A 27,214-nucleotide genomic window follows, 5' to 3' on the forward strand; every position below is an offset into this window, starting at 1 on the left:
AAAATATATCTTAAGTTAGCTACGGCTTTGCCACTATGTACCTTGTGTAGGTGGTAAAGTGATCTGGCCCTCACAATGCCCCAAGGTCCAATAACAATAGCCTCATCTCCATTGGCATGAATGAGGAAGTGGCCCCTGGGGAAGGAATGAGAATGGTGTTTTCAGTGTCCTGGAGAGACTGCAGGGGGGTGGGATTCTGTTGGGACTGTGTTTCGCTGACATTTCCAGACTGTTGCTGACACTTCCCGATGCTTTCATTCAGACACAGGAAACTCAGTCAAGATGGCTTCATCCTGTTGGGAGATCTCAATAATCCCTTATAACCACATGTGTTTTTAAGGGGGCTTTTTGGGCTCACCTGTGTTTTAGACTCACAGGCTGTAGTGTCACAGCTGGTCAAATGTTAGAGTTAGAATTAGGGAGCAGAAAACATTTTTATTTTATAATAATATTTCCAACTGCAGATGAGCTCTGCTATGATAGTTCTTTGTAAACACACTTCAAGCTAATTTCCTTTTAGGAAATAAGTCATTCTTTGCTCAAGAGCAGTGATGTTATATTCATTAAATAGCTGGCATTGTGTGTGGGATACATATGATTGTATGCTGCTTGATTGGATGGTCATACGATAAGTATGCCATTGATTAAATTCAGTAAGTTGAGCTCCAAACCAAACCTCTTGCATCTAGGAAAAGGCCAGACATAAAGAGAGCAAGCAAGAATTAAGCAGCAAGATGATTAAATCTCAACCTCCCATCCTCTTGACAATTAGTGTTGGATTAGTTTAGGAAATGTTGCATTCTTCTAATTATTGATTTACCTACTAATGTAGGTACTCGAGACAGTGCTAGATAGTAAATGTTGTACTAATTGTATTGAATGACATTGTTCACCTTTTTGACTGAATCTGACATCTTTGACTTTTTTTCAAGAGCTATATTGGGTCTCCAAAATATAAATTCCTAGTCATACCAAGAATATGACTATAGGAGAGTGAGATGAAACAGCTGAAGTGCAAGGTAAAATGGTTGAACACTGATGGCAAAAGAGAGCTAATGATAGATGTTAGTTGAGGTTAAGTTGAAGTTAGAGGTGAAAATACAAAACGCCATCCCTTGCTCTTGTCAAATAGTTCTGAAATGTTTGTGAGATATAGGAGGGACAGAAAAAAGGGGAATGTATTGTATTGTATTGTATGTATGCATCATGTATTGTCTATGTACACTTTCTGAACTGTAATATTCCTTTTGTCCAATAAATAAAGAGAGAGAAAAAAATACAGAACACTTTTTTCTCTTTAGTTCTCAATTTGAGCTTGCCCATGCTAAAGGTTCAAAGAAATTGCTGCCCACTTCTCGTTTCCTCCCATATTAAATGTCTTCCAACCTTGGGGTGAGGACAGTGAAGAAAGGCACCTCCCCCACAGGAGCTGTGCTATATTGCAGCCATCCTCCAGCCATTTCCTTTCATGTCTGACATCTTCTCATTTCCAGAAGCCCTCACACCTGTGTGAACACAACATTACAAGGGGCACATATATTTTGTCGTGCTTTATGTAAATTAACCAGCTAGAGGATAGGGCTGTCCTTATTTCGATGACATTCTTTACAGGAGCTGTACAATTATGGGTTAGAGCAGGCTGGCTAATAGAGATATTCCCTGAATGCCTTGTAGGTCATTGTGGCTTTTAATTAATGTCATAAACTTCTGAAAGACAACTTTCATGCTTAGACTGTGTGCTCGGAGAGCATATCACCATTATTACCAATCTGTAGCCACTTATAAATATTTGATATGGTCATTAAGGGTTTATTCAGTTTGTTGAGGTAGGGTAACTGTCACAGAGTTGTGTGCCTCCCTCTCTCTCTCTCTCTCTCTCTCTCTCTCTCTCTCTCTCTCTCTCTCTCTCTCGGTGGGTGGGCTAGTGCATAGCAGGTGGAGTGCTGTTTAAGGATATAAATATTCTTGCAGCAAGTTATACACTGTCATCAGTGCTCATTCTAGCCCATGCTTGGAAATATATTTAACTTTGATTTACAGCCAGATCACAGTTGATGAACATAATTTATGCTGGGACCAGACCACACTGTGGGTGTGTAGAACACGAAAGATAATAAATAGTAATCTGATTGATCTTTAGAAGCCAAATGTCATTCACTGTAATACCTTATGTTGTAAACCACAAAATAGTTTTCATCAATATTATTTTCCGAAAGAAATACATTCTCATAAAGGCATGCTTTTGGTCCAGTGATTTATATTTCCACATACCATGCAACTTCAATTTTCATCGGAAGATTAATTCAAATATGCAGGAAGTATGCTGGCATTATTCATTCCTTCCCTTTCCCCCATGTTCTGCTTCCTATTTCAGCCAATAAGGAAACTCTCAGGTGGCACAGTATTCAAGAAAACCGCCAATCAAAGGATGTGTGTGGCATGATAAAACCCATCATGCTTCATTTAATACAACTTACAAGGGTGTTGACATGGATTGGCTGGAGAAATGGTCTCTGTCTTTAATATCTAAACAGTACTGTGGAGCCGTGTTTCATCTTGGGCTGGTTGCATGAGGAAAGCAAATTAGTTTAAATTATTCCTACAAATTGGAAGAGAAGTTGGCATGTGGATGTGAGGGGGTAGATTAGCTTTAGATGGAGTTGGGTTTATGGCTGCCATATGCTCTGTTACCTTCCACAGACAAAAAGCCAAAATGAATGTAACAAAATAGGGTTTCACATTTAGGCAGCTGGGATTGTGTTGGTGATTGTTAGACTAATCATCTGCTCAATTACGCAGGAATGTGGATGAAAGATGAGGGAAGGAAACCCTGAGTGTGGTGGGGTCCACACTGTTTTGACAGCTCAACACACTGCCTCAGTCTTGAGATGACAAATCTGGCCACCTTAAAGGCACTGAACTCTGCATGTTTGTGGTGACCAGCTTGGTTTAGCCCCAACACCTTGGGGAAAATGAGACCACAGTGCTGCTCAAAAGCAGTATGATTTTATTTACCATTAACATTATCATTAAGCACTTATTTATTTATCATTGTGACTGCTAAAGAATAAAAGTTAGGCAAAACATTGTTCTAAATATGTGTAATTCCTAAGAGACAATCTTCCTCTTAAATGTAAAGAATGGCAAATGGTTTGAATGATTGTCCCAATCAATATTCCTAATACTTCTGTTAGCCATTACGAGAAATTAGTCCAATATGAAAAGCATCTGTGTTTATTTCCATAAGCATTTAATCCATAATATATGGGCTAATTCAGCAGCACATGACTTACTGTTCATGGTTGCAGTTGGTGAACTATTTTTTGCCAAAAAAAACAAAAACAAAACAAAACACATTTGCCAACCGAAAATTATTAAACAACAGTGAAGGCGCTTGCACTTGTCAGGTCCATCTAAATATGTTGCCCTTTCTGGGGCTCTTCAGCTTGTGTTTGTGTTGTTTCATCATTATGTCTCTCTGTACTCCTCTAGTGCTGTCCCCTTAAGGAGCTCCTCTAATATGAGATCAGAGCTGTCACAACAGTGTCTCTATATCTCAATGAGTAAACAGAGGGCTAATTAGCCAGGCCTATTAAGTGGAGCATATTTACCCTCTTGAGAATAATAACCTTCACTCAGACCCACTAGGTTTTATATTTTAATTGAGGACCTCATAACATGTACCAACCAAAGATAGGAGGGACCCTGAAAAAAACACACTGCCATTTAGGAAACAGGCATCTAAATCCAAACAGCTGCTCGTGTAAGTATAGTTTAAGTTCATTTGAGTGCAAAAAAATGGCCAAATTGCAATTTGGGCATTTTTGTGAATAGATTGTGTGAATAGATTGTATATGTTTCTCCATACACCTATGGGTGGGGGTTGTGCGGGAAGACCATAAGTGCCACCTTGTCAAAAAGCAACTTGTCTGGCAATCTTCTCAAAGTTGTCTCCCTCACGCTCATAGGTTTGATTGCACAGCTGTCTGCCATGGCTGAAATGAACATGGTTCTTGGCACAGGGCTCACACTGAACTATTTAGAGTTGAGGTTTTTCAAAATAATGCTCAATTTCACACCCAGAGCACATATCCAGCGCTCCTTGCATTCTTTGGAGAGTGAACTTTGGGTAGGCTGTAGACAGAGGAACAGCAGCACATTCCTCAGGCTTACTACAAACTGCAACAGCACATGTCTGTGGTTTACACTGCGCATATGTTGCTGTCGGCTCATGATCACTTGAATTGATTGTTGTCCCTAATAACATAATATTCATTGTACTGTCTCACTTCTGAGCTTATTCCCACTATTTATTTTTGTTTAATTTGTGTTTAAAATGGATTCATAGTGTTTTAAACATTCAGAGCCAGAACTTACTCACAACTTATACTACAGAATAGAATAATCTCATACAGAAAGCTGGTAAATGTTATCTTCATGCTCTTCTGTGAATTTAGGGAATATTCATTTGTATAATATAACAATGTAAAATATAAGAAGGTATTCATCTTAAGAATCTTTGCCAATAGAACTCAGCAATTTATTTTTAGCATCAAAATGACATCATTGTTTCCAACAAAGGCACAATAACACAGAACATAATTAAGACTCCTGCTAAGAAGACCAGTAAAACAAGATATATTACAGTAGATATTTACACATGTATGTATATACACACATATACAATATTAACACATACAGTGAGGCTCATAAGTATTTGAACCCATGCTAAAGTTGACTAAAAAGAGGAATATAAAATAATCTTTTGGAAATTGATCTTGATGCCTCAAGTAAAAAAATGAGGAAATATCCAACCTTTAAGGAAACCAATTTTCTTTGTGAATGAATAATGTATCATAAATAAATAAATGTTCTTCCTTAAACTATAAGGGACATAAGTATTCGCTACCCTATGGTAAATTCCCATAGAGGCAGGCAGATAGCCCCACATCATCACCTTCACCATACCTAGAGATTGGCCTGGTGTGTATTTCAGCCAATCACCAATCTCTAGGTATGGTATCGAATACTTATGCCCCCTGTATTTTAAGGAAGAAGCAGCATGGGTTCAAATACTTATGAGCCTCACTGTATATGCATATAAACATGCTATTTATGTTTCCCAACAAGAGACAGTTCTTTCAACAGAACTAGTTCATACTTATACAAAATTGCAATGGCATCCCATTAGTCAAGACAATATGAACACTCCTGGAATCTCATGCATGCACATACATTAACCCAGAGATTCATCTCGGTAAGGGTATGCTTTTGCAATAAAATCAGTTCTCTTGTCTGGAGGACATTGCTTTGTGAGCCTTATTAATGAAGAGAAGTCAGGATTTTCCCTTCTTAATTATTCCTTGTAATTGTGGAGGTCGTTTTCAGGAGAGCATCTGTTCAAACAGAAACCTGGGAATTCAAATTCAGGAGTGCCTCAGACCCAGGCCGCTAGGTATCCATTCACCCATTCAGAACCAAACTGCTGCTTTGACTTTGTCCTGTTCTAGAGCTGCACGGACAGAAGAGAGACCAGATTAGGGAAAATGCCATACTGCAAGACTTTGGAAATAGACACATAAATCTACGCAATCAGCACACTAACAACAAAGTCTGATTAAACAAAGGGCAAACCTTTCAAATTGACATAGGATGGGAGAGGGCTCTCAAGAACTTACTTGTTTCAAAAATATCCACTGAGCTGTGAAAGGAGGTTGGCCAGCTGGAGGGTTGAGTGGGTCCGGTTTCCAGGTCTGTCTTGACCACATCAGCATGTGAGACAGGGCTGCAAGATGGCCGAGTGGGATGGAGGAGCAGAGGGCTGAAGCAGGGATCCAGGCTGCGGCCGTGGGCGTGGGGCAGTATGGGCGGGTGGCTGTGGTTGTGAGGGTGGGCATGACGTGGGTGCACATGATGGCTGTACAGATCGTGCATGTGTGAGGGGTAACTAGCACCACCCTGAGGGCTAAGACCATAGTGCCAGGAGTCAGAGAGGCCAGCTGCAGGGGTCAGGCTGAGCTGTGGGAGGCCATGCCCACTCCAGAGGCTTGCCGTGTCTGCCGGGTGAAAGGCAGCTCCGGTAGGGAAGTCCGGGTGTACTGTGGAGATGCAGGATGCCGGTGGAGAGGGGTAGCTACTGCTCCACAGGGTGGGAGGTAAACTGCTTGCACTGTGACCATCTGAGAGAGAGCCTCCTTCTGGAACAGAGAGGGAAGACATCAAAAACTGCCAACACAACTAGCTGTACCTCCAGCACCAAGGGGTGTGTGCATCTCAGTTCATTTCAAAAGCATGTCATTAACACTCATTTAATACCCTCTTTTGAACAAAAATATTCTACTGACATTTTCTTTCAGTAAAATGAGAATCACTCTTATTGTTTCTTCGGCAACTTTGAGCTCATGTTTTATTTGCACTGATTATGTTTTGCTAGCATGAATCTGAAACTCACCTTTCCATAATGGTCCTGTTGAAAGCCTTGTAGGTTTTGCATCTCCGGTGAATGCGCTAGGCTGACTCAGAGCACGGGAGAAGTGTTCATCCACCACATCCCCGATATTTCCCTGGAAGTAGGTGAAGACCACACACCTGGAGCTAAGGTACTCAGCCTCAGCAGGCTGGACCTCTTTTCCCTGCAACCCTGTTTGGTCTGCAACTGGCACCTCCTCCCTCTGGACTGCCTGCTTCTGTACTTGCCTCCCTTGGGAACAATGTGTGGGAATATTCATAGATTCCTGCATCTTACTGTAAGTATTGAGCTTCTTCTGTTGACAGAGAAAAAGACAGAGAAGCATAACAATTAGAGTAAGCATTAACTTGATCAAAGTCATCAGAACAAATTCAGTCGTTTTTTTGTGTAAATTTACTGAATACCATGAACCATGATAAGGCACAACAGTTCAATGCAGAGTTTTAGACATGGCATGGCAAGCATGGCTTGATTTTGATAAGCTATATCTTGGTTTCTTGTCTTTGTTATTGCCATTACAATATATTTTCTATCAAATAGAAGGCTTGGATGTCACACGCATATTTGGCTCCTTGAAGGGAGTCGTGTGGTCACTTTTAAAATCTAAAACTCCCCAAATTTTACCACCACATCATCAACTTAAAAAATCCAGTCACCCACAAACAATCAATTGCATGAACACAAACTTTTTAGATGAGCGAGCTGTAGGTAAATGAATCATTCTGACGCACCACAAAATTCAAAATAGTCTACAACACTAATGAAATAAGTTACGAATACAACTGCCCCGATGCCACAGACCTGTTGCTGTTGCTGGTACGCCGCCCTGTAGGCTGCCGCTGCCGCTGTCGCTGGCAAGTAATGATGAGCTCCATAACTCTGGTGATACATAACATCCAGACAACTCATGGCAAGAGACCTGAAATCTCGAGAGGTTCGGCAAAAGCGCTGTTGGTGTGCTCCTCAGAGACAGATAAACGTTCGTGTCATCATCCTTCCTATATAAAACCGTGCGTAAACAAAGCCATCGCAGTGAATAAAAGGAAGAATTAGCATGGAAACAAAAGTGTCACTATTGGAGATCAACCACCCACAGCTTACATATTGAAATGACAGAGAAATAGTAACAAATCCACGCGCGGCATCCAGACTCCTGATAGCCGAACTTCTCAGCGATGTGTGGATTGGAGGGAAGTTTGCTGAATGACGCTGATTGGAAGTTTACAATGATACTGTAACACCCCTTTAGACGCCATAGTAAAATCGCAAGCAAGTACTGCAACTCTTGGAATAATAAACTACTTTATTTTCTCAGCATAGGCTACTGTAATTTACTGATGGGCTACATACAGTTATTGCGTAATTATGTTTGATCCTCCAGTCTGGTCATATAATGTGTTGGATCATAATTTCCAAATGTGTTGGATAATAGCCTATACGCAAATTATTGTGATTTTTAAAAATTATTTTTGTAAAAATCTCATCATAGTCCGTACACATTGCACTAGCACATATTAGCTTAATACATATACCTCTATTCTTTTGGATTATGTCAGTACACCATAGTATGCTATTATTGTAGAGAAAAGTAAAGTGAAGGTAAAGTAGACCTATCCAAAGAACTATCCAAAGACGTTGATGTCTGACCTGTAGGCCACCGGGCAGGCTTACTTTTGGCTTTCATTAAATCTATGTAATTCTTATCTCCCTCTAAAATAAAAGTGAAGGCTTTGCTGCCATCTGTTGTCAGCATCTGTTGTCAGTCCACTTTTAGAAAGAGTGAAATAAAAGTGCTCACCGGTCGCCAACAACATTTCTTTTGAAAAATATGTTTGCTCTAGCATTCGTTTAATCTACAGCCCTTGTTCATTCTGTTCATGAGTTCTTGCATATTTCTTTATCAGAGATGTGGGCCGAGCATAGGCTACTTGTTGTGGCATTAATATGAGAGCTTAGACCTATATCTGAATAGATGAGGAATCATTACACAAAAGGACTGTTGTAGGCTACTTTCATACAAAAAAATCCACTAGGTCCTATACTATTCTCTTCTATTACTAATAAAGCATCAGAGGCACACTTTGAACTAGATTCATATCCATTCTATGCCATTAATATCATGTAAACTAAAGGAATCAGACACGATATTAGACGCAAAATATTTTTTGGTGTGACAAACAAAATGGTGTGTATAATTCTGCAAGAGGATGGGTGTTATGACATTTATCCATTGTTACAGAGAGCTGATGAAGAAAGGGCAATATCAATTATATTATTGATGTCTTCTCCCAAGTGTTTCTTTTCCTGTTCTCATCTCAAGTGAGCGTCAGCATTTAGGCATTACAGACAATCACGGCACTATAGTATTCCTTCACACATTCACTTTGATGATGGCTGTGACATGCAGATGGAGATTTGAATAATTCAACTGAGCCTGAGCGATTGTAGTGTTGCTTGTGGAGAAATTGTGTCACTGCGACTATACAGGGCTGTAATGGCAGAACCTGAGCCAAGAGTTAAGAGTCTTTGTTGATCCACAGACTTAAACTACACAAAAGTATTTGGACGCCTGCCATTACTTCCACACCTGTTTGTGGAAATGTTTGCCCATTCATTCAGAACAGTGAGGTCAGGCTTTGATGTTGGACAGGAAGGCCTGGTTCACAATGCCTGTTCTGGTTCATCCCCAAGGGTTTTTGATGATGTAGAGAACCCTGTACTTTTGTTAGATAGGTGTTTTCCATCTATCTACAATGTTATGGTTACTAAAATAAGCACTTTATGATTATTTGGCCACATCATTCTTTAATAAAACACACTCTAATGCACACTGCTTGAATGGGGACAATGCATCTGGTGGCTGGGAGTATTGGCTGGTGTGCAGCCTGCTTCTCTTAAGATCAAGTCCATAGGAATGGATGTTTAACTGAGATTGTAGAGCAGACAGTATAGAAAGAGCTAAATAAATCACATACTTGGAATCTGAGAAGCAAACAGAGAATTAAATTAAATAATTAGATATGTGTTCAGTGAAAATGTACATCTTTATCATTTGTAAAATTACAGAATACTTTTTTTTCTCTAAAAATGCTATTAATATTGCAATTCAATGAGGGCATTGAACCTTGGAATTTAAACAATTCAGATAAACTTTATTTTTACAGTCAAAGCAATGAAATGGTCTGCATACATGAGCAGTGCTGGCAGTAATGCTGTTTCACATTCACAAAGCATCACAGAAAAACCGTGTTGCTATTTTTACACAGGTATCATGTACCTATCAGGGACATGAGGGACGGAATAGGGTAGTTTCACTATGTTTACAAATAAATTAAGATAAAAAATAAAAAATCTCTTTTTGCGTCAGAGATGAGATAACATGATATCTGCTGCTAGAATCTTTAATTTAGCTGGTAGTTAAGTCAGTGTGTCTGAATCTTCATGCAAATCACATTGTCACCTAAAATCGTTGATCCAGTGTAAATGGGATTCCATGATTGTTGCAGTTGTGGTCAATTGAGAACAGTGCATGTGTCCTTATAGCTGGGTGGACCATACCTTCATGATAATGAAAAGTAACCTGTCATGTCTAGGAGTTTTGTTGGGTTTTATCTTTGAGAGGCTGCTTCTGACCTCATCTTCTCATGGTTGAAATGTGAGGATCATTGGCATATTTGAGGCTAGAGAGACACATTCATCTTTATCACCAGCAGAGCCACATTTGCTGTGAAACTGACCTTAAACATAGTTTTGTTTGATATGTACGCTTTCATCAACAGATTATGACAAGAACATGTTTGCATGAACTTACTCTCTGTCACTCTTACCTTGGCCATAATATGCACCCAATACTGTAGCAAATAGCTATTTTGTTTACATTTTTCAGAAGTTTATAAATAAGTCAATTATTTTTGAAAATGGAGTTTGGTGGGTCTTTGTAATGTGGCTGTAGTGCTATGACTCTGTCTGACATGTAAGCTATTCCACTGTGTACAGGATACAGGTGCAGTGAAATCCAGACAGGATAATATATTGCAGCATCCAAATGCCATTACATTGGAGATTCTTACAGAGTGGAGTTTGCTGATGGCATATCATCATGATGAAGGTGCAAATTGCATTAACCCCCAATTAAATACAGATTAGAGCTGGTTTTCTTAATTTCTCTCAAGCTTCTCTCTGTCACTGAAAATATGCTACAACAGCAATGTAAGGCCATCATACACATTACATAATCATTATACACATTTACAAGCATGTATTCTGCCAAAAGTGCATTAATTTAGTATCCCACATCTACATATTCACACTGTTTGAATAGATTGTAACTCTTCATTCCACGCTTTCATTAAAGAATCATCCACCTGAAGATGCAGAGAACTGGCAGAGGGAACATGGGCACGGAACAGTTTATCGGCTCGCTTCATTATGTTATTCTTGAAACATCAAAAGAATGCACGTACATCAAATCACCAGCCAAAATCCCTCTCACAATGCCAAACAGACAAGTTTTAAAGGAATAATTAGCCTACACATTATGTGAGTCAAGTAGTACCAAGGTATATTGTTTATTACAGACCATACTATTGTCAGTAAGACACATACACATGGTAATAATGAGTAATAATGATCATTTTGATGGCAGACTAAAATCAACATGGGTAATCGTATTGAATAACTCAATAACTGTTCCCATAAGGCTAATTAAAACAGGCGTTCATAATGAACTGTTCTCACATAACCATTACAATAGAATGAGTTTGCAGCCAATTGTGTCTGAGCAGCAGTGCTTTATTGTAGTGCTGCATGGCAAGCTGATAGCAGCTGCCTGATAAAGCACAGCATTAAAGAGCATTAAAATAGAATAACATTTTTAAATAGAATAGTGAGAAAACCAGCAGTCGATAGACTTGCCTTGCAAATTCTAGGAACATAAAAACAATACAGTTTCTAATGAGGTGGTTTGAATAATTCCATTGTCATCCTCTGTCATTAAAACCTGTTTTATTAACAACAAAAAAACAACAATGCAGCAATGCATTCCCATATCGAAGTGTACTGCAATTTTTACCAAAGATATTTACAAAACATAAATGCTACTGTCATGCTTGTATGTGTGTGTGTGTGCGTTTGTGCTCTCGCACTCTTGCTCTGCTCAACAGCAGCTGAAAGAAAAACTCCATGAAATGTGCATCTCTTAGGTTAATGGGATTTAAGTGCCACATCAAAGAAGATAATTTCCTGTTTAAATCTGAAACATATTCTCCATAACAAATGAGAAAACATGTGTTATCCTGTGTTTAATGGACTACCTGCTGAGGACATCATCCTGCACAAGGGTTGAGTTCAATGGATTGCTTTAATTGCCTCCACTGTTTCTGCAATGGCATTGTCATATCATCCTCAAATTAAAATTTGCAGTGCAATTGTGCAGATCTCATTATAAAAGGGTTCTGCTGAGTTAATATGCTATTCACGACACAGGCATAGACACCAGAACTTCTGATGCTAATTGGTAACCTTTATTTTTTGACCATTTTAACCCACTGGCTACTTTATCTGTGCCATCTCCAACAGAAAGATTATTTTGGGGTGGTGTGGACTAGATAATTACATATCACCATTGTGAATAAAAATGAGTCCTGAAGTTCTTTGCACCATGGAAGGAGCTGAAAGACTGAATTTAACACTAATTAATGCAACATCAGAAGTTGAAAGTCCCTTTGAACCCAGTGGCAAATTTGCAGTTTCGATGGAGTATCCTCTATGCCCTGACAGAAAAATCTTAGCTGAATATAAAATATAAATGCACTCTTTTCTATTTTCTTGCATTGTGTATTGCATTGATAGTTAAATACTATATTAGACAAACCAGTTAGTTATGCATGCTTCAACATTATTTCTTTGAATGCTCTTCACAGATTTCATGGAGAACAAAATCCTCCAATTAATGAGTATTCTTGTGAGTCAGCAGTCAGTGTGTCAAAAAGAGAACAATGAAATTCCACTCTTGTTAGTGAGCAGATGTATATAAATAAATATGGACACAGATCCATGTGTCCATAAGCATCTGACTGTCTCATCTGAGTTTGGTGGACTGTGAATGGTACAAATGGTGTGATAGTGGAAACCTGCTGGGGGTCTCTTCCTGTCCCCAACTGAAGGACTTGTCCTCGTGCTGCCCTTCCCTCCTTAATGATTCTAATTCCCAACCCAAGTAGTTCTCATTTGCCACACTTGAGTAATATATGCTTCTGACTCTCCCTGGGGCTGGAATGGCTACCATGTTGGAGGACAGCTGAACCTAGAATTTAAACACTCTACTGCTACCCCACATTTTAACTGGGGGATACAATTTAAGTGACACTGACACCACTATAAACACTGTTTGGTCAGTAATTAATATGTATACATATTCAAGTTTGATGCATTGATGCTTGTTTGGTGTATTGATGCATGATGTTGGATTAATTGTATGGTCATTAGGTCTGTGAGCATGAATGTTTGGGTCTGTGCAGAAGTATGTGCGTAAATCTGCGCAGCCATGCTCACTTGCACGGATACAAGACAGGGGGCAGACAGCAGGCTAACTCAACAGGGGTGATCATCTCTCATTACCCATGGTCCCTTGGTGTCCCTCTATATGACAGGGGATGCTCTGGAGTCTTATTCTTCCCAGGGGCAGATGGAATGAAGCCAGTCACTCGTTATATTACCGACTCAGCTTCCTCTTCCAGGGCACTCATGCACAGAACATCCATCATCAGAGAGGTGTCGCATCTAAATCACAGCAGTGTGCCCCTGACTTGTCTGGACATTTATATATGACTATAACTCTTTGTTACAAATCCCTCTCTGATATCCATATACCACCAATTGAACTATAAAATCATTAAACAGAGATTGCTACTGTATTGTTCAGTGTGCATATCATGTATCAATAAAAAAAAAATGAGCTGGCTGTCAATGTTCATTTTGTAATTTTGATTAAGCCTAATGTAATTAGCCTATTATAAGCCTAACTGGGCAAATTCTCTTAATAAAACAAGCACCTCCATTTGTGGATAGCATTGTGATATTTTTGTTGTTGTTTAACAGTAGTTATTATCAGAGAAGGCGAGAGTAAGAATATAAAAAATACACTGACCCACATTTTCCATCCTGCATACTGTGTTTTTTTTTCTTCTGGTTTATAAAATAAATGGTACAGCAGTTTGTTCTCAGTTTAGTGTTGTAAGACATCCCTTTGCCCTGAGGCTACATTTATCACCAGTGGGGTTATTACCATTATTAGAACATTTAGAGCTGGTCCCTGTGGCCCAAGTTGCTGATTACATGAAAACATCTCTCTAATAACCTTAACAAGAATAATGCTCTAGGAGGACACCCACTGGTCCCTGTGGGAAAAAAGGTAACAGAGTGCTGTGCGTAACATACCCTTCTCAAAGTCACCCTTGCTTGCTTTTTCTTTCCCTGGCAAAAAAATCCTGTTAGCCTACTACATGTCAGTGTGCAAAGTTTAAGCTCCGTTTCTGGGACCTTAACCCATATAAAATTCAGAGCAGAAGTGTTAATTCATGATTCAAGTGTGCAGTGCACACTACATTGAGACATACTGCTCATTGATAAACGCTGCAATACATTTATACAGAACTAGTGTGGGTAAAAAAAAAACAATACACAAAATACACAAAAAATAATAAAAATGTGGTTGTACACTGTTAAATTAAAAATATTGTGCTAATAATTACACACATTAACCTCCTTCCTTTAGGTAGGCCTAAGGATGGATGATTTTTCTCTCAACAGAAGCATGCTCATTAATGATCTTAACAGCTTTATAACATGTTTTAACATTATTTCTGTTCGTAATAGATTGAAGAAACACACACAAGAAAACAAAAGGATTACCATAGAACAGAGCTATAACTGATGTCCGTGCACTGTCGCCATCTAAAGGAGGGTTAAAAAAATGAAGTTGATGGTGACGTCAAATTTAATGTGACTGTGTGTCGTCATGTGCAGTTGAAAGTCAGTTCTTCATCGGAAAACTAGCAGAGCGGTTTAGAATACCGGCAAGTAGTTAGTGGATAATCATAGAGAGAATTTGTGTATTGACGCGTATTGAGAGAAAAGGGACAATGGCTTCATTATTTAAGAAGAAAACAGTTGATGGTAAGTATGCTATCCTAACTTTCTGTGTTGGCAGAATATTGGTGTAGGCTACAGCCAAGCTACAGCATCAGTTGAAGTCCTGGAGAATACCCAGGTTACAGTAAGTGTGCATAGCGTGCTTGAATGTTCTTTTTTCTGTTCCCCCTGCATAGTTTTCTTTTGTGAAAATCGAATTAAATGTTGGCTAATTTAGAAATGGACTCCTATGAAGCACGCAATGTGAATAAATGGTTATCATATTGGGAATACATTCCCATTTATTTAATTGCCATATTGCCACAGAAAAAAAAAACAATGGCTGGAAATAATGATCGAAACTGTTGTAGAAAATGGAAGGGGGGAAAAAGTTAACGTTAGTGGTATAAAGCACAGGCGTGGGTTCTCCAGTAGGGGCAGACAATAAGGCAGTTGATTGGTGAGATTGATCAGGTACCATTACCTGTTTTGGTTTGAAAAGTAAGGGTCAACAATGTCTCAACAGCTGACTAATTTCTTTGTAACTGTATGCATGTGAAATGTTGTTTCACATGCATACAGTAAGCAACCAATTTTCATGGAAGTAACAGATAGAAGTGTACTAAATAAATGAAATAAGCATGCTTATCAAAACTGCAAGTAAAACTATTGTGCTATGTAGTTTTTTTTGTTTGTTCTTCTTCATCATTACAACCATTGCCCACAGCCTTAAAGCCCCCTATTCACAGTGCCGAGTGAATGAGAATGAAACAGAGATGTTGCACATATGACTATACGTTAGTTTATCAATTGCCAATCTTTCACAGTTTTTATTTTTATTTTTATCTTATCTATGTAAATATATTGTCGTTACCTTGTGAGCTGTCCTGATGCCCCACTATCTGCAGCAACTGTAGCCAAGGGTTAGTTGGCATAGCACAACATATAAATTGAATGCCACATAACTGAAATTAGAAAGGTGTTAACACCGTGTTTGAATCCAGTCCAGTTACACAGGAGTCGTTGGACAGAGTAGCAGAATCATGGTAGACATCCATAGTTCACACCCATTTGCACATAGATGGAAATAGAAATCGTATTTTTCTTCCTCCAACTTTACAGTATTTGTCAGTAGAAACCTTCAATGATTAAAATAATTTGAGACAGGATAGTAACCTAGTAAAACACAAGCTAAATGTTATAAAATTCAGGCCATTGATTGAGTATTCCGAACTTACGTGTTACCTGTGTAGTGTTCTCCAGCATTTTGCAGAGTGTCTTGAAAAGGTAGGTGTTAGAAATAACCCAGTGGTGGTATTCCAAAGTATCTCTTGATTTTACATGGGATGGCACAGTTCACTGAGTTTTGTTAGCCGTATCCCTCCCTCTGTGAACACGTAGTTGAAGACGTCAGGCTACGTATGTACAACGTAGAGTTCTGTAAGGATGTTTGGGTGGGGACAAGACACTATGTACAAAATGCAAAGTTTTCAGTCAAATATTTGCTTCTTCAGTAAAAAAATAATTCCAGTATTCTTTCAATGTTCGTCAGTGTTCAATTAAATATATAAATTACATTGAAAGACTTATAACAACAATTTAAAATTACATTTTAATCTTACACATTTTTATTTAAAATATTGAGTTTTCATTTCTTCTCAGTTCTTTGTCTACTTTGTATTTCTTTTTTACGTGCCAGTTTGTTTTCACATATATATTTTCGTCAATATGAAAAAGCACTTTGGGAAAACAATGAAGGCATAGGCCTACTACTGTATATAGTTCTCCCAAAATCTTTCTAAAATATTACATTGCCCATTCAAGCAGTCAGTGTGATGGCTTTTGTGATTTTGATATAGGCCTGAGAGCAGGGAGATACTGAGAGGAATACTGACTGGAGCTCTGGTCTGCTTGGTCTCCCTTGTGTGGGCACTTTTGCCTTTCATGAGGAGAAGCTGTGCACCGCAGGCTGGTTTTAAGTTAAAGAGAGTGTGTCCAGCCTCCGAGTACCATCGGTGCTCTGGGATACCCCCACACCCATGTGTGTGTGTATGTGTGTGTGTGTGTGTGTGTGTGTGTGTGTGTGTGTGTCATTCATATCATCTACATTAAATGTGTGGGTGAGTTTTCTCAGCCTTGCCTCCAGACAAATCCATTCCCCACTGCCCATCTCCCCCCACCCAATCTCATAAAGATAGTGTGTATCTCAAGGCAATATTCAGGATGTTAATGGGTTGTGTGTATCAGAGGACTTTTTGTTGGAGTGGGATTAGAGTGGGGTACAACTGAGAGAGTGAGTATCTTTTGTGGTTTTATTCTCCAAGTGATCAGAAAGAATAATAATAAGATATGCCTGTCTTTCTCTCTGTCCACGATGTTGCTAAAAGCATTTAATTTGAATTAAGCTCATGATCATTATACTCAGCAGCTGCTGAACTGCCTGGGTCGTTGTAGTTTTAAACTCTACTAAGAACAAAGACTTATTCTACATAAAACTAATTTCTCCAGAAATTAGCTCATGTCCATGTTGGAGTGAGCACTGTGAACCCTGACAAATCTGCATGTTTCATATCCTGGCTATTCTGACATGCTGGCTTTGTACACCATTTTAAGGGTTTGTTGTAGGTCAGTGCCCTTGCATGCTGGTTAATGATTCCTCAGTTAGCTAGCGACTATCAATCTGTTCACATATGGGCTTCAGCACAGTGGCCCATGGGGGAGGTGACAGCCTCTGAAGATCAGCAGAAGAGCAACTGGTCTCTGATAGACTGATTGTGATAGGGAAAGCCTAAATAATGGTTGTTTCCAAACCCTTGTTCTCCTCAGATATCATTAAGGAACAAGGCAAAGAGCTGAGAGGTACCCAGAGACAAATCACTCGAGACCGAGCAGCTTTGGAGAAGCAGGAGAAGCAAATGGTGAGGAAGAAATGCTTTGACGAGCTACTCCACTGTACTCACACATATGTCCCCCTCTTACACACGTAAAGTCATCAGAATTCTAAACCCCACGAGGTGGTCAGCATTCTTTGTAAGTGAAGTGTTACATGAAATAGATTCATGGATAGCAAACAACCTTTTGTGTCCAGCCTTGTTGTTGGTGTTAAACAGGGTTAAATGTGGAAATTAGGTTTAGTCAGATAAAGATGTGTATCAGTGGAGTCACTCAATCCATCTATTTTTAATGCTAATAATAGCAAAAGGAACGTGTGGCTCTTCATGTGCTAAAGTGCAGATAAATGCAGCATGCATATAATTACCTCTCCGGGGATCTCCGAAGCCCTCCCGCCATAAACCATCTTTTAATTAATCTACTTTTTGGGCTTTGTTCTTGGTCTGAAGAAGTCCCATGCTGGAAATGACCTATATTGAAAGTTAACACACATGCGGCTTAGTTTGTAAGTCCTTCAGTGTGGTTTGTTTCCTTTGTTGACCCCCCTGGCTTTGATTCTTCTTTTAAAAGCAGGGGGAGGTTGATGAGCTATAATTCATCACAAGTCATTTGGTTCCACCTCATTTTAAGTGCACTCAGGCACAGTGTGCTGAAGTGGTATATTAATTAAACCTCTTACTTTAGTGTATTTGAACCATTTACGCATTCTTTCACAATACTAGCCCTAACTCCATAAGCACAGTTTGTAAGTACAGTGTGTTTTTCTATAATTTACATAATCATATGTTTATTCTATAATTTATACAATTATACATAAAGACAGATATATGCTCGTGTGCTATATAAATGATAATACATGTGGACTAGTTATACTTTATATTATTCTATACTTTATAATTTTTTTGGGGCATTAACTTTATAACCTATATAACAATTTCTCAAAAATCTCAGAAGTGATTCCTCTTGTGAAGATCTCTTGTCTTTTCTTCACAACTTCATGAGCACTCCATTAGTCTCCAGACAGGATCCATGTCCATCTCTCAGACATTTATCTCTCCTTGGTGCTCCACTTTCCCCAGCATTTGACAAACCCATAAACCATTCCAAAACTCAAAAGCCAGCAAGCCCCTGTCTCTCACCGAGCACTGAATTAGGACATCTTTCTAATAATGCAGACAGAAAGAAAAATACACCTGAACTCATCTTCTCTTTTGTCTTCTTTTAAAACTTGCGATGGAACAAGATTAATCTCTTGTTTTCCTGAGTGAAGTAGGGCAATGCTGAGCATCTCTGTCGCTAATGCTTTGTTTTCTGCTTAGCCAGCAGATGTGATTTTAAACAGTAGCAGCAGCGGCAGCACCTGCTTTACGAGTGCCATCACTGTACAAGCCAAGGGCTCGGCCCCATTTAGCTCATCAGCGGGAATAGGTCTGTCAGTGATGGCCTGTCAGTGTCTCCATGCTCAAGAGACATCCTCTTCAGCAAACACTGATGAACAAACATGCCTTGCATTCTTGGTTATGAGCCTCACTAATAGCTGTTGGAACAGCCACTGCTGCCACCATTCTATGCTGACATCTGCCAGTGAGCCCATAAGCAAATAGGTAGTGCTTATCTGGCATCTCATTTTGTCTGCGTTTATAGTTATGACAACTGTCTGCACATCAGCATAGCTTGAGGTTCAAGCACCTGCCCGTTTAAAAGCTGACTTCCCCATATCACAATAATCTTCTCAGAGAACACTACAATAAGATAAGATAAGACTTTATTGATCCCACAGCTGGGAAATGTACTTGTCACAACAGCCCAGTAGTATATAAATAAAAGAGTAAGAAAGTTGTATACAGTATGCCCAATGAATTACTCTTCAGACATAAAAAGCTTTTAATGTTTGCGTTTGAAGTTGAGTTCAATAATGATGTGAGTAGAGTATTGTGCTCTAAATGTAAAGCATCACTGAAAGCAGAGCAGGGCAGATGAAATGCTGTTAGGCTTGCTGCTGCCTTATAGCCTGGCCTCGGACACCTAGGTTTTCTTTCAGGTAGATCTAGTCTGGAACACCATAGTCCATAACTGTTTCAGGCCAATCAGTGACAAGAGGGGAAGACAAAATCGAAAACTTGTTGTGATAAACACAAGCGGCAACACCTGCAGACGTCAAAACCTGACTCTTGATGCTGTTTATTTTTTTTTTGAGTTTTTAAAGTTTAGGCAAAGTAGGAAGTAATGTTAGGAATCTCTGATCAATGTGATCGGTAAGGCTGGACCAATGATTCAAAGTTAGTGCCCGTCATGATGCAAGTGTTGGAAATGTTTCCCAATCGAGAGTCCCCAGACTCTATTCACTTTCCCCAGCATTTGACAAACCCATAAACCATTCCAAAACTCAAAAGCCAGCAAGCCCCTGTCTCTCACCGAGCACTGAATTAGGAAATCTTTTTTAATAATGCAGACAGAAAGAAAAAATACACCTGAACTCATCTCCGCTTTTGTCTTCTTTTAAAACTTGTGATGGAACAAGATTAATCTCTTGTTTTCCTGAGTGAAGTAGGGCAATGCTGAGCATCTCTGTCGCTAATGCTTTGTTTTCTGCTTAGCCAGCAGATGCTGGATCAATGATTCAAAGTTAGTGCCCGTCATGATGCAAGTGTTGGAAATGTTTCCCAATCGAGAGTCACCAGACTCTATTCATTTTGTGAATTAGTTTGGATTTTTGCAGGCTAGCTGCCTTATAGTCCCAAGGGAGAGATTTGGAAATGCATAGACACACACACTCACACACACACACACACACATGGATTCTCAAATGAATGTATATATTTCAGTGCTTATTCATGGAAGGTTCCCCAAGGCAGAAAAGGGGGGGTTGTTTTCATTCAATTACAAATGTAAATAGGCACAGATTGCTCTGGCCCCTCACTGGTGAGCTGATGTCATATGCCACTGTCCCTCACACAGAGTCATGGACTTTGACCCAGTTAAAAGATCTGCAAAGGAAAAGGTTATGTATTAGCATTAGTGAAATGTTAGAACTTGTTATTAGAACCACATGTACTCTGTACTATGAAATACTCTTTTGTTCTCTTCAGAGGTAATGACACCATGTGTCGTCCCTTTTTTGAACAGGAAATGGAAATAAAAAAGATGGCTAAGACAGGTAACAGGGAAGCTTGCAAGATCCTTGCTAAGCAGTTGGTCCAGCTGAGGAAGCAGAAGAACCGCACGTATGCTGTAAGCTCCAAGGTTACCTCTATGTCCACCCAAACCAAAGTGATGAACTCTCAGATGAAGATGGCAGGAGCCATGTCCACCTCAGCAAAAGTGAGAAGCACATCTGGTATTTGATATAAGATATGTGTATTGCCTCCACTCTGAGGAGCACATCAGGTATTTTATATAAGATCTGTTTATTGCCTCCATTCTGAGGAGCAGATACATGTGTTAGACTGCACAGTGTAATCAGAGACTTGTCCAGTCAGCAGAAAACACTGTATTATTCCAATTACAGTTGTTGAACATGCAATGATTTTAAAAGTGGGTATCCATTCAATCTTTATACTGGTTCATTTGAAACCTCACCCTCTGCATGTACAATACTAGTCCCTCTGTCTGTCTCTGTTTAGTCTGATTTTCTGTACCTGGTTTCAGTTGGTCTACATCTATGAACAATACAACTCCTCACTGAGCTCAGTACATCAAAATAATTCTTAATTAGGGATACAATACTTTGTTTAAGCAAAATCTGTATTCTGCCTCTCAGTTGTGCTATTTACAGTGTTGCTAGTATACATTGGCCAATTTCATACACATAGCCTTTTGTGTTACAAATCATAGAATATTTTTGTTAATTACATTGCTTAGCAGTATTGGTGTGTCAATGTCTCTGTACTCTTGTCAAATTTGAGTTTTCATGAAGTAACAAAATATGGTCATATACAAATGTTCTTTTCACAAGTTCCTGTATGAGACACATATGGCATTGCCATCTTCTGTGTTGTATGAGCACCATAAAGCCTGAAGTCAGACATTAGAGTGAGGGGCAGGGGCAATGCTCCACTCTGCCCATATGCTCTCTCCTCCTGCAATAGGCCTCGCCATACAGCCAAAGGGGCAATGGCAGCAGAGTTTTGGTGGCAGGCACTTGTGTAGTGTACAACGGTCTTATATATGAACAGATCCCTCTGCAGGCACACCAGGTTGGTAAAAGCCAGATTAGTAAAATATGCAAATGAACACTAATTGAATTCAGTCTCTGGCTGCTCGTTTATGCCCCCCTTTCATCAGCCCTCCCTCTCTCCCTAGGATGGTGTGTGTGTGTGTGTGTATGAGTATGTGTGTGTGTGTGTGTGAGAGAGAGAGAGAGAGAGAGAGAGAGAGAGAGAGAGAGAGATCAAGTACAAGTGTTTGTTGTCTGTGTCTGCAGTAGTTCAGCTCTAGCGAAAGTAGGCCATGTTTACATTATCACATCCAGTCATGCTTTGTAGGTGCAGTAGAAAGGAGGATGGTATTAGAATTTTCTACTGTCTGTTACTCACTGTCCTGGGAGCTGGTGTCAGCCACAGCTGTTTCAGAGTGCAGTAAATAAGAAATGGGGTTTAATGAGGCCATGGTAGAGAGAGAGAAGAGAGAGAGAGAGAAAAGAGAGAGAGATCATGTTGGGTTGTACAAAGAAATATTGCTTTCTGCTCTCTGTTCTCCTCTGTAGTGTTGGGGTAGTGTCACTCGCTGACATAATGAGACATGCTTGGTAAGATTCATAGTGGTACGCAAATTAATTCCCACTACTTATTGGATTTATTTACAGCATGTGTACTTTTTATCTGTGTGGGCCGTTGTCTTTTCTCTGAAATCACAGAAATGATGTGATTCATTTTTATTCCTAAGACCATGCAGACAGTAAATAAGAAGATGGACCCACAAAATACATTGAAGACTATGCTGGACTTCCAGAAGGAGAACTTGAAAATGGGAATGACAGAGGACATGAGTAAGTGTCCTTCTACACTTGAATCATAAACCTCCTGGCTTAGCCAGCAGTTACTGTATGTAGGGTACAAAATTATATGTCTAAGGTATTTCTACTCCACAGTTAACAACACATTGGATGAGATATTTGAGGAATCAGGAGATGAAGAAGAATCGCAAGATATTGTGACGCAAGTTCTGGATGAGATTGGAATTGAGATCTCAGGAAAAGTGAGTTTCTTCCATTTTATACCTGTTTATCTGTATTTATTTATTTCGAGTTTGTCTTTTTGTATGTCTTGTGTAAGCTAATTGGCCTTTTGGTTACTCTGTTGGCAGTAAGGAAACAATGTCTTTCTTTATCTTTGATGTAAACACTCCTCTTACCCCAGCTTCAATGTTTGCTGGTGTTGCTACTGCTGTCAGTGTTGCTTTAGTTCTAGCTTTAGCACTGCCACCACTGTTCTTACTACATTGTGAAATGAGCGCTTTGCTGCAACGTCATTATACTCCACACTCACACACTATCATCTACACTGTTCGTTGAATATCCGAGTAAACTTTCAATTGACCAGGACTTCCGGTCTGTAGTCTCATTTTTGAGCCAGCATATCCTTCCATCTTCACTATCATCATCAATCACCTGATTCACAGTGCACTCAGCTCAGTGAAAATGTCAAAAACTGTGTCCTTTTCCATTAACTATTACTCTCTTCCTGAGTGTAATAGTTGTGTGTTGGGGAAACCAAATGTATAAAAAAAACTGGGTTGCTTGCATTGTGTAAATAAACAATGGTGCAATCAGTAAAACAATGAACAATAAACAATCAGTGTCTCTGATGCTGTTTTGCAGATGTCAAGAGTTCCAGCAGTAGGCAAGTCCCCCCTTCATTCATCCAAGACAAAAACTAGCACCACCATCTCAGATGATGAGATTGAGAGGCAGCTCAAGGCCCTCGGGATGGACTGACCATCTCCTGAATCCCTCAGCTGGTGCATAATCTGCAGACTCATGAGTGCTTCTACAGCCAGCCCTGAGGGCTACCTGAAGTGAAGTGAGCTGGGCATAGAGATAGAGATGAGGAGGTTGGATGTGGGTGGTAATGAACTGATGAAAAAAACTCACACTCTTCAAAGCTGAAACAGATGTCTGATGCTTTGTAGACTAGAGGGTTGAGTGTGATGGGGTTCTCCTGGGTGGGTCTGTTTGCCTGGAAGTGGCAGATTGAGAGGCTCTGATAGTTAGGTCAACAAACAATATGCTGCTCACGCTCTGCAAATTAATATTGGTAATTGTTTGGAAAACATGGTTCTATGACACCATGGTTCTATGGACTGAGGATGTGACTTACATTTTAAATGCACAGTTCTTTAAAATTCCAGAAAAAGAAAGAAATCATTTTTTACCTCACCAAATATGTTTAGCTATCTTGTGGTTATTTTAGGATGGTACAATGTCTTTCATAGCTGCATACAAGCATGAGCTTCTGTAGGATGTAGAGGTCTTTCTACTAGTAGAATTGACAGTATTTGTGCATTAACATCTTTATTTTTTGTCTTTATAGGTATCTCACTGTGAGTATTAATCTTTGTTGTGCTTGATAGGGATTCCTTAAACACTTTAAATTACATGATCAAAATAGATTTTAAAAACTTGTTTCCCTCCTGTCATCTAAAGAAAATATTTACATGAGAATAAAAATGATGAACTCATGAATAAAATGTTGAACTGAAACAAAATTCTGTGACTGGAAATATCAGCAGGGTGTGGCCTTGAACTAATGTGAGAACTACTTACTGCCATGCTGATGCCTGTGCATGTCAACCTTAACACAGCACATCTGATCATTGTAAAAGTCTAGCTAATGGTAATTCTGAGGGTTTTTGTAGTACATGGACTATACACATGGTAATTAAATGGATAGGTCAAGAGGGCAATTTTACATTGGTTGAAAGGTTGTGGCCCTTGCATAAGAAATCAAAGCATAATTTCTGTTCAGCACTTCTCTGAAAAAGCCATCTGTAGACAGAACATCTTCAGTGTTGAAGCAAAGCCTTTTTACATAACACCTATAGATAAGTAGCCTGTAAACCAAACTCATTCACAAAGTTAATAGAGTCTCACTGACAATTGTGAAACTTTTCCAACACTTTCATGGTGACAGGCGTAGACATATAGCGTTAACTTTGAAATCATTGGTCCAGCCTAATCAATCACATTGATCAGGGATTCCTGCTGACGATACTTCCTACTTCGCCTAAACTTTACAAACTGACAATAAACAGCATTGACAGTCAGTAAACAATATATGTGAGCCTACTTTTGCTGTACATACATTTACTCATTCTTCTAACTGCAATTTTTGAGGGTTACAGGCGCCGATACTACCGTTTGCCATAACTACTTTTGATTTCGAAATTATAGCGTCATCCCCTCTCATTTCTAATTAGCCAGATAATCTGCCGACTGATGGAAACGCTAGTGAACTATGGTATTCCAGACTAGTATCTTCCTGAAAGTAAATCTAGGTTGGTGTGGCAAGGCTAATAGATAAGCACTGTTTTTTGGGAAGACACTGTTGAAGTGTTGTGAATATATGAGGGATGGTGATCATTATGGTTAAAATAAAGTAATACATGAGACTAAATGAGAATACTCTTGCATAGGTGTGACTTGATCTGTCTGCTCATTTCCTCTTACTGAAAAAAGCAATATACTGCACTTATGTTAATTTCATGTCTTGTCTTGTAACTTGATATCTCTGCAATTTTAAATGTTGGAAATGTGATAACATGTTATGTTCATATGGTTTCAAGATCTACAGTATGTGTATATATATAATAATGTACAGTTTTTTTGGCTTTTTACCTAATAAAGCAATTTGCCTAACTTGGTACCTTTGAGACATTTTGATTATACATTATCTCCAATTAACTGTAAGGTTAATTTGAATTAGCCTATATTTGCAGACTTAATTGAGTTAAGCAGTGATTTATTGCTTAATCACCTTAAAGAATTACCGATTGAGCTGAGTATGAACTTATTGAACCTCTTACTCATAATGGCTCGTAGAATGCATTTCAATCTCTGCTCACTCTCTCAGCAATGAATTGGCATTGCCATCACTATCAGTCATACCAATGGAATGTTGAATGTTTCTGAATGGACACACATGGCAATGGTCTTTCTTTGTTACTTGAAACTTTACTCTGACCATAACAAAATGTGTTATGTGTTCTTTGTTTTTTTTTTGCAATCTGAATCAAGAACATTTCTTGGTCATATTTTCAGTTATGCTACCTTTTCATTCATTTTAAGTTCCTCTTAGGCAGCTTTTAAATTTTCATCACATCAGAATTGATAATGAAAGAAAACATTATTTCTATGAGACCTTTAATGAGCCCACAAGTACCTCAATAAATCTAAAATATTTGAATTTTAAACAGTTCCAATGAGGAATAGTCTTGGACCAAATAATTTCCTTCTGCTGCCTGTGCAGAAAAAAACTAATTTAACATCTCTTGTAAGAAAAGCTGTGTTCCATAAAAGTTCACAGCCTAACTACCTATCATGTTTTGTTTCTGAGGTTGACTTTAATGTATCACATCATTGTATATTTATGGTGTTATTAAAGGGTCTTTCCAGAGGATGATCTGTGTTGGTAGGCTATACTAGTGGGTTCTGCTGACAGAATCCATAATACTGTTGATACAACCCACATATCTTTCTCACATGTAGGATAACATCCCATGGTGAAGTTGTACATCGAGAATATAGACTTTAGCGCTTCATTGTCAACAAGACATATAGATGTGTTACATAAAGCCAAGACAGCTGTCCTGGGCCAACCCAGGCACCTGAATGAGTAAATTATCTTGGAGATCATGCACTATAGGGACATCTTATACTCCATTGTGTATGCAGCTTACTGTATTAGGGTGAAAGCTCTTGTGAAATATGGGGGTAAATCCTGCTGAGGGCTTCCTTCATCCAAGAAATATTTTATGGATGTTTTAATAATGAATCTGTTATATTATTCTATTATTATTGGATACATTTAATCATTTATTGTAGGCTAATGATATTCTATGATTGTTCTATTAGGTCTATCAATTAACTATACATTCTGTACAGTATTCTGTGAATGTTTGGTTGATGAGGAAGATAATACCTCCATTAAATAGTAATACATCCTGTTCATTCAGAATTGAAAATGTGACACAACAAAGACGCAATGTCTTTTATGAATGTGTTTAATCATAATACATACTGTATCATGATGATACAGGTAAAAGAGATGCATAGAAATGCCATTTGTTTTAAAATTACATTATTATAACTATTTTAATTATATTAATAGCATAAATTATCAAATATATTATTTTAAATATACCAACCCTCCATTATTATGAAGGTAAGGTGAAATGTACAGTAATACCATAATTAATGACAGTGAGTGGTGATTGTGTAAACATGTAATTAGTTTGAGAACACTTTGGATCAAATATAATCTGGGGCACAATGTTTTTGTCAAAATAAGCAGTACTCAGGTATCAACTGAAGTTAAGTCTTTCACTGTATATGTTTAGCATCCAAATGAAGCTAACACGTAGGCCTACATTACGATTTATAATCCACCATTTACTCACATAAGGTCAGAGCTAAACATATTTTTCAACTGCTTTGAGACAAAAATTCCTGAGGTTTATTTTCTGTATGTCATTGCAAAATCTCCATGGAAGAGTTACACATGATAT

At 38.8% G+C, this 27,214-nt stretch overlaps 2 protein-coding genes and 1 long non-coding RNA gene across 4 annotated transcripts; 2 read left to right on the plus strand and 1 right to left on the minus strand.

Annotated features, from left to right (window-relative positions):
* Positions 1–5,215: 5,215 nt before the first annotated feature.
* On the minus strand, positions 5,216–7,641 carry vgll3 (vestigial-like family member 3). 2 transcript variants are annotated; one of them, XM_076263597.1, is made up of 4 exons: positions 7,271–7,641; positions 6,452–6,764; positions 5,679–6,194; positions 5,216–5,512 (listed from the first exon to the last, which is right to left on the minus strand). In XM_076263597.1, exons 1-4 carry the CDS (start codon positions 7,376–7,378, stop codon positions 5,472–5,474), a joined length of 978 nt encoding a protein of 325 aa, XP_076119712.1. In that variant the 5' UTR covers positions 7,379–7,641; the 3' UTR covers positions 5,216–5,471. The 2 variants fall into 2 exon arrangements, with proteins under 2 accessions (XP_076119712.1, XP_076119711.1); XM_076263596.1 differs by having other exon boundaries at positions 5,679–6,197; positions 7,271–7,640.
* On the plus strand, positions 6,127–11,331 carry LOC143100428 (uncharacterized). Its single transcript, XR_012981903.1, has 4 exons — positions 6,127–6,262; positions 6,477–6,746; positions 10,466–10,577; positions 10,824–11,331. It is a non-coding gene; the product is annotated as an uncharacterized LOC143100428 (long non-coding RNA).
* A 3,279-nt stretch (positions 11,332–14,610) lies between these two features.
* Positions 14,611–24,504, plus strand: chmp2ba (charged multivesicular body protein 2Ba). The gene is made up of 6 exons (XM_076262596.1): positions 14,611–14,644; positions 17,426–17,517; positions 20,618–20,812; positions 22,376–22,478; positions 22,581–22,687; positions 23,310–24,504. The coding sequence occupies exons 1-6, from the start codon at positions 14,611–14,613 to the stop codon at positions 23,424–23,426; spliced, it is 648 nt and encodes a 215-aa protein (XP_076118711.1). The 3' UTR covers positions 23,427–24,504.
* Positions 24,505–27,214: the final 2,710 nt, after the last annotated feature.

Source organism: Alosa pseudoharengus, unplaced genomic scaffold (assembly GCF_046254945.1).
Source record: "Alosa pseudoharengus isolate Yale_2024_CS ecotype anadromous, Long Island Sound unplaced genomic scaffold, YU_APseudo_1.1 YU_APseudo_1.1_scf_3, whole genome shotgun sequence".
NCBI classification, from domain to species: Eukaryota; Metazoa; Chordata; class Actinopteri; order Clupeiformes; family Clupeidae; genus Alosa; species Alosa pseudoharengus.